Source organism: Dryobates pubescens, chromosome 14, assembly GCF_014839835.1.
Source record: "Dryobates pubescens isolate bDryPub1 chromosome 14, bDryPub1.pri, whole genome shotgun sequence".
Classification (NCBI taxonomy): domain Eukaryota; kingdom Metazoa; phylum Chordata; class Aves; order Piciformes; family Picidae; genus Dryobates; species Dryobates pubescens.
Genome location: NC_071625.1, coordinates 26,500,542 through 26,511,856, shown reverse-complemented (window position 1 = coordinate 26,511,856; position 11,315 = coordinate 26,500,542). Strand labels below are relative to the sequence as shown.

General features: G+C 52.3%; 1 protein-coding gene across 1 annotated transcript; it reads right to left on the bottom strand.

Annotated features, from left to right (window-relative positions):
- Positions 1-1,305: 1,305 nt before the first annotated feature.
- LOC104302446 (cytochrome b-c1 complex subunit 7) lies at positions 1,306-10,438 on the bottom strand. Its single transcript, XM_054167207.1, has 4 exons — positions 10,327-10,438; positions 7,553-7,624; positions 6,094-6,260; positions 1,306-1,533 (listed from the first exon to the last, which is right to left on the bottom strand). The coding sequence occupies exons 1-4, from the start codon at positions 10,436-10,438 to the stop codon at positions 1,456-1,458; spliced, it is 429 nt and encodes a 142-aa protein (XP_054023182.1). The 3' UTR covers positions 1,306-1,455.
- Positions 10,439-11,315: the final 877 nt, after the last annotated feature.

Here is an 11,315-nt window from a genome sequence, read left to right as displayed (position 1 = left end):
CACAAACCTCTCAGCTTCTTGATAAGCATTTCTGTGCTTACCAAGGGAATCTGAGGGTTTTTTCAAAGCTGTGAGAAGCCCTCTGAGACCTGCTCCTGGTACCACCACCTGGAGTATCTCTCGTGTGGAAGGATGGGTACTGACACTTTCACCTCCTATTTTCAGAGCAGGTCTACTGCACCAAGACATGGATGTGATTACTCTGCACTTCTGCAGGCACAGCCCCCAGCACCAGATGGTAAGCATTTAGCAAGATGCTTGGTGGGTTACTGTGAACCAAGGGGCTTGCTTAGTGTTGCAGAAGAACCTCCTGACAGCAGCAGATAAACCCCTCAGTTCTCCAAGCCATCACTGCATTATCTTTTCACCTCTGCAGTTTGATTCCCTTTGCTGTTATCAAGCTTTTCCTTAAAATGAGGCCTGGTTTCCAGACAGTAAGCTCATGGCTGCAGTCCTGCACAGTATGGCTTAGGCTGAAAGAGAACTCACAGATCATCTACCTCCAACCTCATCACCATGGGCAGGAACACCCCTCAGCTGGACTTGGCTGCTCAAACCCTCTTCCAACCTGGCCTTCCAACACCTCCAGGGAGAAGGCAGCCACAGCCTCCCTGGGCAAACTGTTCCCAAGTCTCACCACCCTCACACTGAAGAACTTCTTTCTCAGACCCAGTCTCACCCTGCTTTCCCTCAGCTTCAAACCATTCCTCCTTGTCCTGTGTCTAGACACCTTTGCAGCCTTCCTCTAGGATCCTCTTCTCCAGGCTGAACACCCCCAGCTCCCTCAGCCTGTCCTCACAGCAGAGCTGCTCCAGCCCTTGGATCATCTTCATGGCCTCCTCTGGCCTCACTCCAGTAGCTGTGTGTCCTCCTTCTGCTGGGGACAGCAGAACTGGAGGCAGGATTGGAGGTGAGGTCTCAGCAGCAGAGTCAAGGGGCAGAATCCCCTCTCTTGCCCTGCTGCCCACACTCCTCTGGCTGCAGCCCAGCACACAGCTGCCTGCTGGGCTGCATGAGGGCACTGCTGGCTCCTGGGGAGCTGCTCAGCACCCAACACCCCCAAATCTCTTTTTTCAGAGCTGCTCTCAGTGAGCAACCTCTGTTTAATTTAACAGAGCATCTAGCACCAATAGCCTTACACATTTCTTACCTAACCCAACAGCTGCAGAAAACAGCTGGACTGTGAAAAGAGTAAGAATCCAAAACCTGTACAGAATGAAGCTGATCTGTAATGTGTGTGCTCATAGGAGAGGCCTGAACACCAGCTTCTTAACATCTACAGAGAACTCTGCCAAGTAGATTTTACACTTGTGACATGTTTATTGTAGTTGGGTGAACAAATTCAATGAACAAGCCTCCTCAGCCTCACATTTGCTTCCCTGTAGACTTCCATAACCCAGTGTTTAAAGATCACAGAACCATGCAGGTAGGTATCTGCATGAAGTAGTTCAACAGTTACTTCTTGTTCCATGCTTCTCTTTCGAGCCTTTCACGGATTACTTCTTTCAGGTATGGCTCCAGATAATGCTTGTCCTGCAAAAGAAGAGAACACCCTTGAGCTGCAGGGGGAGAGGACACCCTTGAGTTGCAGGGAGAGAGGGGGGAGAGAACACCCTTGAGTTGCAGGGAGAGAGGGGGGAGAGAACACCCTTGAGTTGCAGGGAGAGAGGGGGGAGAGGACACCCTTGAGTTGCAGGGAGAGAGTGGGGAGAGAACACCCTTGAGTTGCAGGAGAGAGGGGGGAGAGGACACCCTTGAGTTGCAGGGAGAGAGGGGGGAGAGGACACCCTTGAGTTGCAGGGAGAGAGGGGGGAGAGGACACCCTTGAGTTGCAGGGAGAGAGTGGGGAGAGAACACCCTTGAGTTGCAGGAGAGATGGGGGAGAGGACACCCTTGAGTTGCAGGGAGAGAGGGGGGAGAGAACACCCTTGAGTTGCAGGGAGAGAGGGGGGAGAGAACACCCTTGAGTTGCAGGGAGAGAGGGGGGAGAGAACACCCTTGAGTTGCAGGGAGAGAGTGGGGAGAGAACACCCTTGAGTTGCAGGAGAGAGGGGGGAGAGGACACCCTTGAGTTGCAGGGAGAGAGGGGGGAGAGGACACCCTTGAGTTGCAGGGAGAGAGGGGGGAGAGGACACCCTTGAGTTGCAGGGAGAGAGGGGGGAGAGGACACCCTTGAGTTGCAGGGAGAGAGGGGGGAGAGAACACCCTTGAGTTGCAGGGAGAGAGGGGGGAGAGGACACCCTTGAGTTGCAGGGAGAGAGGGGGGAGAGAACACCCTTGAGTTGCAGGGAGAGAGGGGGGAGAGAACACCCTTGAGCTGCAGGGAGAGAGGGGGGAGAGGACACCCTTGAGCTGCAGGGAGAGAGGGGGGAGAGAACACCCTTGAGTTGCAGGGAGAGAGGGGGGAGAGAACACCCTTGAGTTGCAGGGAGAGAGGGGGGAGAGAACACCCTTGAGTTGCAGGAGAGAGGGGGGAGAGGACACCCTTGAGTTGCAGGGAGAGAGGGGGGAGAGAACACCCTTGAGTTGCAGGGAGAGAGGGGGGAGAGAACACCCTTGAGCTGCAGGGAGAGAGGGGGGAGAGAACACCCTTGAGTTGCAGGGAGAGAGGGGGGAGAGAACACCCTTGAGTTGCAGGGAGAGAGGGGGGAGAGAACACCCTTGAATTGCAGGGAGAGAGGGGGGAGAGGACACCCTTGAGTTGCAGGGAGAGAGGGGGGAGAGGACACCCTTGAGCTGCAGGGAGAGAGGGGGGAGAGAACACCCTTGAGTTGCAGGAGAGAGGGGGGAGAGGACACCCTTGAGTTGCAGGGAGAGAGGGGGGAGAGAACACCCTTGAGTTGCAGGGAGAGAGGGGGGAGAGAACACCCTTGAGTTGCAGGGAGAGAGTGGGGAGAGAACCCCCTTGAGTTGCAGGGAGAGAACTTATTTCACTTATAGGGAGGTCCAGAATTATCTCAAGCCATTCCTACAGCTTCCTCATGTCTCAGTCCTTCTCAGATGTTAATAAATTCCTCCCCAACAAGAAATAAACCAAACCCAAACCAACAACCCCCCAAACAACAACCAAGAAAAACCCAACTCAAACCCCAACACCCAAAAACCAAACCAAAAAACTACCCAACAACAAAAACCCCAAAGCCAAAACCACCACAAACCAAACCAACAAAGAGAAAAATCAAAACCCCAAACCAAACCAAACCTAAAAACCAGACAAAAGAGCCAAAATCTAAAAGAAGAAATCCCCCCCACCCCCAACACTGCTTAGTCTGAAAAGGTAAACTTCCTACCTGCCAAGCCTGCAAAGACTATTTCTGTGCAACTGCTAATGCCTTGCCAACATCCACAAGCAAAGGGATGCTACCAGCTACACCTTCAGCAACAATATCCTTTGGGCAGACACATAACTGTACCAAATCCACTTTAATTAGATCAAAGCCCAAATATAGTAATCTGAAGACATTTAATTTTGAACTCCTAAGCAGCACTGCAAATTTGGGCACCTTGACTGTGTTTAACACTTGCAAAGCAAACTGCTGCTCAAGGAACAATCCTCACTGTCAATACAGACTGGGGGATGAGGTGTTAGAAAGCAGCCCTGAGGAAAAGGGTTTGGGGATGAGAAGCTAGACAGGAGCAGGCAGTGTGAGCTTGCAGCACAGAAGGCAAATCACAGCCTGGGCTGCATCCAGAGCAGCACTGCCAGCAGAGCCAGAGAGGGGATTCTGACACTTGGCTCTGGTGAGACCTCACCTGGAGTACTGTGTGCAGGTCTGGAGCCCTCAATATAGGGAGGACATGGACCTGATGGAGAGGGTCCAGAGGAGGCCACAAAAATGATCAGGGGGTTGGAGCAGCTCTGCTATGAGGACAGGCTGAGGGAGCTGGGGGTGTTCAGCCTGGAGAAAAGAAGGCTCCAGGGGAGACCTAATAGCAGCCTGCCAGTACCTGAAAGGGGCTACAGGAAGGATGGAGAGAGACTGTGGGCAAAAGCCTGCAGGAACAGATGAGGGACAATGGCTTCAAACTAGAGAAGAGCAGATTTAGACTGGGTATCAGGAAGAAGTTCTTTGTTATGAGGGTGGTGGAACACTGGAACAGGTTGCCTGGGGAGGTAGTTGAGGCCCCATCCCTGGAGATATTCAAGGTGAGACTCACCAAGGCCCAGGGCAGCCTGCTCTAGTTGGGGATGTCCCTGCTGACTGCAGCGGGGTTGGACTGGATGAGCTTTGGAGGTCCCTTCCAGCCTGGACCATTCTGTGAGTCTTTGTGAAAGAAGCAGTTATTCAATGTAGGTGTTACCTAAATATGAGCTACTGGATCACAAGAAACAGCCTCTGCTTAGAGTCACAAAACACCCTGATACTATCCTGTAGCCAGATGTTTAGTGGCAAGACTCCCCTTTCTCTGGTAATTTGGAGTAAACTGAGACTAACAGTACCAGAAAGTCTGTGAATCAATCCATTAAACACAGACAGTATTGGCAGTTACATCTGAAAAAGAAAGAGCAGTTTGTTTGTCATATCACAAGGTGAGACTTGCTTCAATGCAGGGTTTCTGTTGAAATTGTTCCTCCTCCACAAATAAAAGCTTTGGCTTGAGATTTTCTCTAACATGAAGGAATTCAACAGAAAAGCAAGAGAATTTCCAAGCTATCTACAGTGCATTTCTTTATCTGATAGAAACCTAGAACAGCTCAGGTTGGAAGGGACCTCAGAGATCATCTACTCCAACCTCACCACCATGAGCAGGGACACCTCTCAACTAGACTCAGCTGCTCAAAGCCTCATCCAAACTGGCCTTCCACACCCCCAGGGAGGAGGCAGCCACAGCCTCCACAGGCAACCTATTCCAGAGTCTCACCACCCTCACACTGAAGAACTTCTTCCTCAGCTCCAGTCTCACCCTGCTCTCCCTCAGCTTCAAACCATTCCCCCTTGGCCTGTCTCTAGATACCCTCAGGAAAAGTCCCTCTGCAGCCTTCCTGGAGGATCCCTTCAGCTATTGGAAGGCAGCTCTAAGGTCTCCCCAGAGTCTTCTCTTCTCCAGGCTGAACACTGCCGCTCCTTCAGCCTGTCCTTGTAGCAGAGGTGCTGCAGCCCTTGGATCATCTTTGTGGTCTCCTCTGCACTCACTCCAGCAGCTCTGTGTCCTTCTTGTGCTGAGGAGGACACCAGAGCTGGAGGCAGTATTTGAAAAGAGGTCTCAGCAGAGCAGAGGGGCAGAATCCCCTCTCTTGCCCTGCAGGAGGAGGCCCAGACAAGGCCCACAGAAATGATCAGGGGGCTGGAGCACCTCTCCTGAGGACAGGCTGAGGGGGCTGGTGTTGTTCAGCCTGAAGAAGATAAAGCTGCCTTCCAGCACCTGAAGAGGGCCTACAAAAAGGCTGTAGAGAGACTGTTTACAAAGGGCTGTAGTGAACAGGACGAGGGGCAGTGGCTTCAAACTAGAGCAGATTTTGACTGGATGTTAGGAACAAGTTCTGCACCACAAGGATAGTGGAACACTGCAACAGGTTGCCCAGGGAGGGGTTGAAGCCCCATCCCCGGACATCACAGTATCACCAAGGTTGGAAGAGACTTCAAAGATCATCGAGTCCAACCTGGCACCACAGACCTCATGACTAAACCATGGCACCAAGTGCCACATCCAATCCCCTCTTGAACACCTCCAGGGATGGGCACTCCACCACCTCCCTGGGCAGCACATTCCAATGGCTAAACAGCTCTCTCAGTGAAGAACTTTCTCCTCACCTCCAGCCTAAACTTCCCCTGGTGCAGCTTGAGACTGTGTCCTCTCGTTCTGGTATAGGTTGCCTGAGAGAAGAGACCAACTCCCTCCTGGCTACAACCTCCCTTCAGGTAGTTGTAGAGAGCAATGAGGTCTCCCCTGAGCCTCCTCTTCTCCAGGCTCATATTCAAGGTGAAGCCTGAGAAGGCTCTGGGCAACCTGATCTAGTTGAGGACGTCCCTGCTGACTGCAGAGGGGGCTGGATTAGATGACCTTTGGAGGTCTCTTCCAACCCAAACCATTCTCTGATCCCATGATTCTGACTCATCTAAGCCCTCCAGCTTGGAACCACTGTGCACATACCTCTTCATACTTCACCCACTGGTCCTTGGGGAGGATCTGGTGTTTGAGGCTCAGGTCGAGGGCTCGCTTGATGCGAAATATCCTTTCGTTGTAAAGGTGCTCCGGGAGCCTCCTCAGCGCTTCCTTGACGTCGTCATCCTCATACAGAGTATCATCTCGCATCAATCCTGCCCCAAGGAGATTGCACAACGTCACTGAATCAACAGTCTTTGTGCTCCAAGATGCTGCCTACAGCTCCCTGAAGGGAGGCTGTAGCCAGGTGGGGGTTGGTCTCTTCTCCCGGGCAGCCAGCACCAGAACAAGAGGACACAGTCTCCAGCTGTGCCAGGGGAGGTTTAGGCTGGAGGTGAGGAGAAAGTTCTTTCCAGAAAGAGAAATTGGCCACTGGGATGTGCTGCCCAGGGAGGTGGTGGAGTCACCATCACTGGAGGTGTTTAGGAAGATGTAACACAGGCAAAACATTCCCAATGCAAAACTACAAAGAAAACCAAAACCAACCCAGGCAAAAAGAACTTGAATGAGGCCTTGAGCAACCTGGTCTGCTGGAAGGTGGATTGGATGCTAGAAACCAGTTCTTTACCATCAGGGTGAAGGAACCCTGCAACAGCTTGCCCAGAGTGGTAGCTGAGGCCCCATCACTGGAGATATCCAAGGTCAGGCTCAGTAAAGCTCAGAGCAACCTGATCTAGTGGTTGATGTCCCTGCTGACTGCTAGACAACCTTTGGAGGTCCCTTCCAACCCAACCCATTCTACAGCTGTCTTGCCATTTATTTCTAACTTCCCCAGGGCAGGCATGTTAACTGCCTTAAAATGATTTGCCCGTGTTGTGGTCAGCAGTAAATCACAGCCTCTGCACATTCAGCTTCTCATGTCAATCAAGAACAGTTGTGCCACCTTAAATAGCTGAAACAAACTTGCTAACAACTCCAAACACAAACTGAAGACACCACCACCAAGGCAGCTTCCCAGAATCACTACTTTTACCCCTACTTCACCACTGTGCAGGCCAGAGAGACACCAAGTGAAGTTATGGTGGTACAAACTAAACTGATTCCATTGTTTGCAGTTTGGATCCTTAGCACAAATGTTACAGGCAGGCTGACTGCTATCAACAGGAACTTCTCCAGCCTCAAGGGCAGCCTTTGGGTTAGAAGATACTGGCCAGTGAAAGTGACTTGGTGGGAAAAGATACATAACCAAGCTTTCAGGACTTCTTTATGCAAGCTTTTTCAACTGCTCCAGCTTAACCTTGGTCAAGAAAAGTAAGAGGAAACAAAGAACCAACAGAAAAGTCACCGATTTGTTATTGAGTAGGAATCATGATGACTGAAGCTGCTGCTAGCTTTAGCCTCACAAAGGCAGTAGCTAATTTTGATCAAAAAGACTGCTTCCAAACTGCAGTCTAGCCTGGGGATTGCTCAATTGCAGACTTGACAAACACCTCCACCAAACACTCACCGAGTTTGTTGAACCCAGCTGCGTTGTAATACCACTTCCGAAGCGTGTCCAACAGGCGACCACCTCCTGCAACTGAAAGTGACATCAGGATGGACATCAGGAGGAAGTTCTGCACAATCAAAGGGGTGAAATACTGGAACAGGTTGCCCAGGGATGTGGTTGAGGCCCTGTCCCCGGAGATATTCAAAGTCAGACTGGATGTGACCCTGGGCAGCCTGCTGTAGTTGGAGGCGTCCCTGGTGTTGGCCGAGATGCCCTTTGAGGGTCCCCTTCCAACCCAGTGCAATCTGTGACCATCATCAGTTGCAGAGCAATATGAAATTCAGCATTTGCAACACAGCCATACAAATATTTGCTGGCCTCCTTCATTTGCAGGAGCACACCACCACATCCAAGGTTGAATTTGAACATACAGAATCACAGAAAACATCCAGCTGCAAGAGACCCTCCAAGCTTTCACCCAGCGCTGAAGGGCCAACACCAAACCACATCCCTCAGCACCAGGTGCACAGGCTGCTTAAACACCTCCAGGCATGGGGACTGCAGAAGTGTGCCCTGGGGCAGACCATTGCAATGTCTGAGAACCCACCCTGTGAGGAAATATGTCCTAGCACCCAGTCCATGAGTGGGATGCTCTGTTTTTCAATAATTTGCAGCTGACACCAAGCTGGGGGCAGGAGTTGATCTGCTGGAGGGCAGAGAGGCTCTGCAGAGGGACCTGGACAGGCTGGGCAGATGGGCAGAGTGCAAGGGCAGGAGACTCAACACATCCAAGTGCCAGGTTCTGCACATTGGCCACAGCAACCCCATGCAGAGCTACAGGCTGGGGTCAGAGTGGCTGGAGAGCAACCAGGCAGAGAGGGACCTGGGGGTGCTGGTTGATGGTAGGCTGAACATGAGCCTGCAGTGTGCCCAGGCAGCCAAGAGGGCCAATGGCATCCTGGCCTGCATCAAGAACAGTGTGGCCATCAGGAGCAGGGAGGTCATTCTGCCCCTGTACACTGCACTGGTTAGGCCACACCTTGAGTCTTGTATCCAGTTCTGGGCCCCTCAGTTTAGGAAGGAGGTTGACTTGCTGGAAGGTGTCCAGAGAAGGGCAACAAGGCTGGGGAGGGGTCTGGAGCACAGCCCTGTGAGGAGAGGCTGAGGGAGCTGGGGTTGCTTAGCCTGGAGAAGAGGAGACTCAGGGGTGACCTTATTACTCTCTACAACTCCCTGAAGGGAGGTTGTAGCCAGGTGGGGGTTGGTCTCTTCTCCCAGGCAGCCAGCACCAGAACAAGAGGACAGAGTCTCAGGCTGCGCCAGGGGAGGTTTAGGTTGGATGTTAGGAAGAAGTTCTGCACAGAGAGAGTGATTGCCCATTGAAATGGGCTGCCTGGGGAGGTGGTGGAGTCACCATCACTGGAGGTGTTCAGGAGGAGACTTGATGGGGTGCTGGGTGCCATGGGTTAGTTGTTTAGGTGGTGTTGGATTGGTTGATGTGTTGGACACAATGATCTTGAAGGTCTCTTGCAACCTGGTTTATTCTATGTATATTCTATGTATCCAACCTCTTAACTGAAGAGGTAGAATGAGTAGCTGTTAAGTACAATGTTTAATGTTTATTCAATGTATTTGAATATTAAACAGCTTCAAGGCTTGGAACAATGCTAACAGTTAATTGCTAAAGACAGCACCAAAGATTTCAAGGCTCCACTTAAATGACATGAAAGCCAATATTCTACATAAAGCAAACCCACCATGCTTTTCAAATCATTTCTCTAGGTTCCACAGCTCTCACTATAGGCCAATGGCATTCCAAGGCAAGCACATTATTACACTGCCAACCTGCTCTCCTCTTTAGTTGCTTAAAAAAAAATAATAAATCTCTGGAATATCATTTAAGTCAACTGGAAAGTGAACACTGAAACCTCAAATAAACAATAAAATCACTGATTATCAAAAGAGAAGATAAAACATGCCAGATACAGAGCGTTCATCTTTCCTGAACTGCGATTCTGGATGGCAAAAGTGCTTTGAAATGTAAGCAAGTAGAATGCAATGCCCAATACCATTGAAACAACTCATCAAGGGGTCTAAAAAAATCCAGAAACAGCACAAGATGGGCAGTGAGGCCACGGCAAGCTATCTTTCATGGCTTGAAGTCAGCTGCTTTACCAAGTCTCCCCATCAACTCAGTGCTAGGCGTGCCAGTAGCACATCACCTCATCAGGCTTTATTCGCTCGCACCTCGGGCTAGAGAAGGAATGGCATTAAACAAAGTCTGGAGTCAGTGGCGGGGGCAGGACAGCCACCCCCGAGGCCCCTCTGGGGCAGCCCAAGGGCTCCTCCAGAGCACCTTCTGCCCCAGTGCTCTCAGAACAGCCCAGAACCAGGCTCCCTGGGCTGAGGCCCGGACAGCAGGAAAGATGAGCAGGAAAAGCCTCAAGGGACTCACATGATACTGTCAAGGAGATTCTTTCCTTCTTTTCTTAAAGGTGGCTTGCAATATGCATACACACACACATATGTATACGTGTAACATCTTTCTGCATTTCAGCGCTAGTTTCGTGACAGAGAAAGAAACCCTGAAAGTGAGTTTAAATGGTTTTGCTACTGGCCGCGGCCGCGGCCGCTGCCCCCGCCAAGGGCACAGAGCGCACACCGCCCACCAGCCCCCCGCTTCCCGTCACGGCCCGCATCTCCTCACGGAGCGGGACAGGAGAAGCCCTGCAGCGCAGACGGAAGGGACACGGCCCCCCACGACCACCCCAGGCCGCCCCCCGCCGCCTCACCCGGTGCCCTGGCCGCCATCTTGACCTCGGAGAGGCGCGCTGCCTTCTGGGGGAGCCGCCGCGCGCCCGGGGCGGGGGCGGCCGCGCCAATGCCGCCGCAGCGCTGGCGCATGCGCCCTGCCGCCCGGGGGCAGCCGCCGGGCCGGCCGCGGGGGCTGGCGGCGCCGCGGGCTGCGGCTGTCCGCGGCTTCGTGCAGGCTAGTAGCCAGCGTGCCCGAGAATGGAGACGGCTCCATCGGTCTCCGCCATGGCAGGCAGGCAGTGACTGTGCTGCCACCAGTAACAGGCCATGCACACACAGCTTGTGTGCACAGAGCTGTCCTCTCTGAGGCACCCGAGAGGCAAACGAAGCCCATGCTTTATGATGATTTCAAATGACACAACCTTGGTGGATCGGAAATTAAGCCAAGATTAATCAGTGCTTGCTCTGACGACTGAGTGTAGCACAGTCTCCTCGCAGCACCTCAAAAATCAAAAGCTTTTGTTGCCATTGCCCAGGCTGTTGCGTGTGCCAGCAATGACCAAAGGTCCCCCAGGGCAGCCACAGCTGTCGCTCAGTGGTCTGGGTTGGAAGGGACTTCCAAACGTCATCCAGTCCAGCCCCCTCTGCAGGGGCATCCTCACCTAGATCAGGTTGCCCAGAGCCCTGTTGAGCCTCACCTTGAATATCTCCAGGAATGGGGACTCAACCACCTCCCAGGGCAACCTGTTGCAGTGTTTCACTACCATCCTCTACTTTGGATCCATCCCTCCCCAGTCCTATCACTCCCTGACACCCTAAAAAGTCCCTCCCCAGCTTTTTCACAGTCCTCTTCAGATACTGGCAGGCCACAAGAAGGTCTCCTCAGAGCCTTCTCTTCTCCAAACTGGACACCCTCAATTCTCTCAACCTGTTCTCACAACACAGTATCACCAAGGTTGGAAAAGACCTTGAGGATCATCGAGTCCAACCTGTCACCACAGACCTCATGACTAAACTATGGCACCAA

Bases quoted from the DNA above. Each gene is read 5' to 3' on its own strand.
- LOC104302446 (XM_054167207.1), bottom strand. From the start codon at position 10,438: ATGCGCCAGCGCTGCGGCGGCATTGGCGCGGCCGCCCCCGCCCCGGGC. The intron at 7,625-10,326 runs GTGAGGCGGCGG...TGTCACTTTCAG, and splicing joins GATGGCGGCCAGGGCACCGG to TTGCAGGAGGTGGTCGCCTG. The intron at 1,534-6,093 runs GTATGTGCACAG...CTTCTTTTGCAG, and splicing joins AGTGGGTGAAGTATGAAGAG to GACAAGCATTATCTGGAGCC.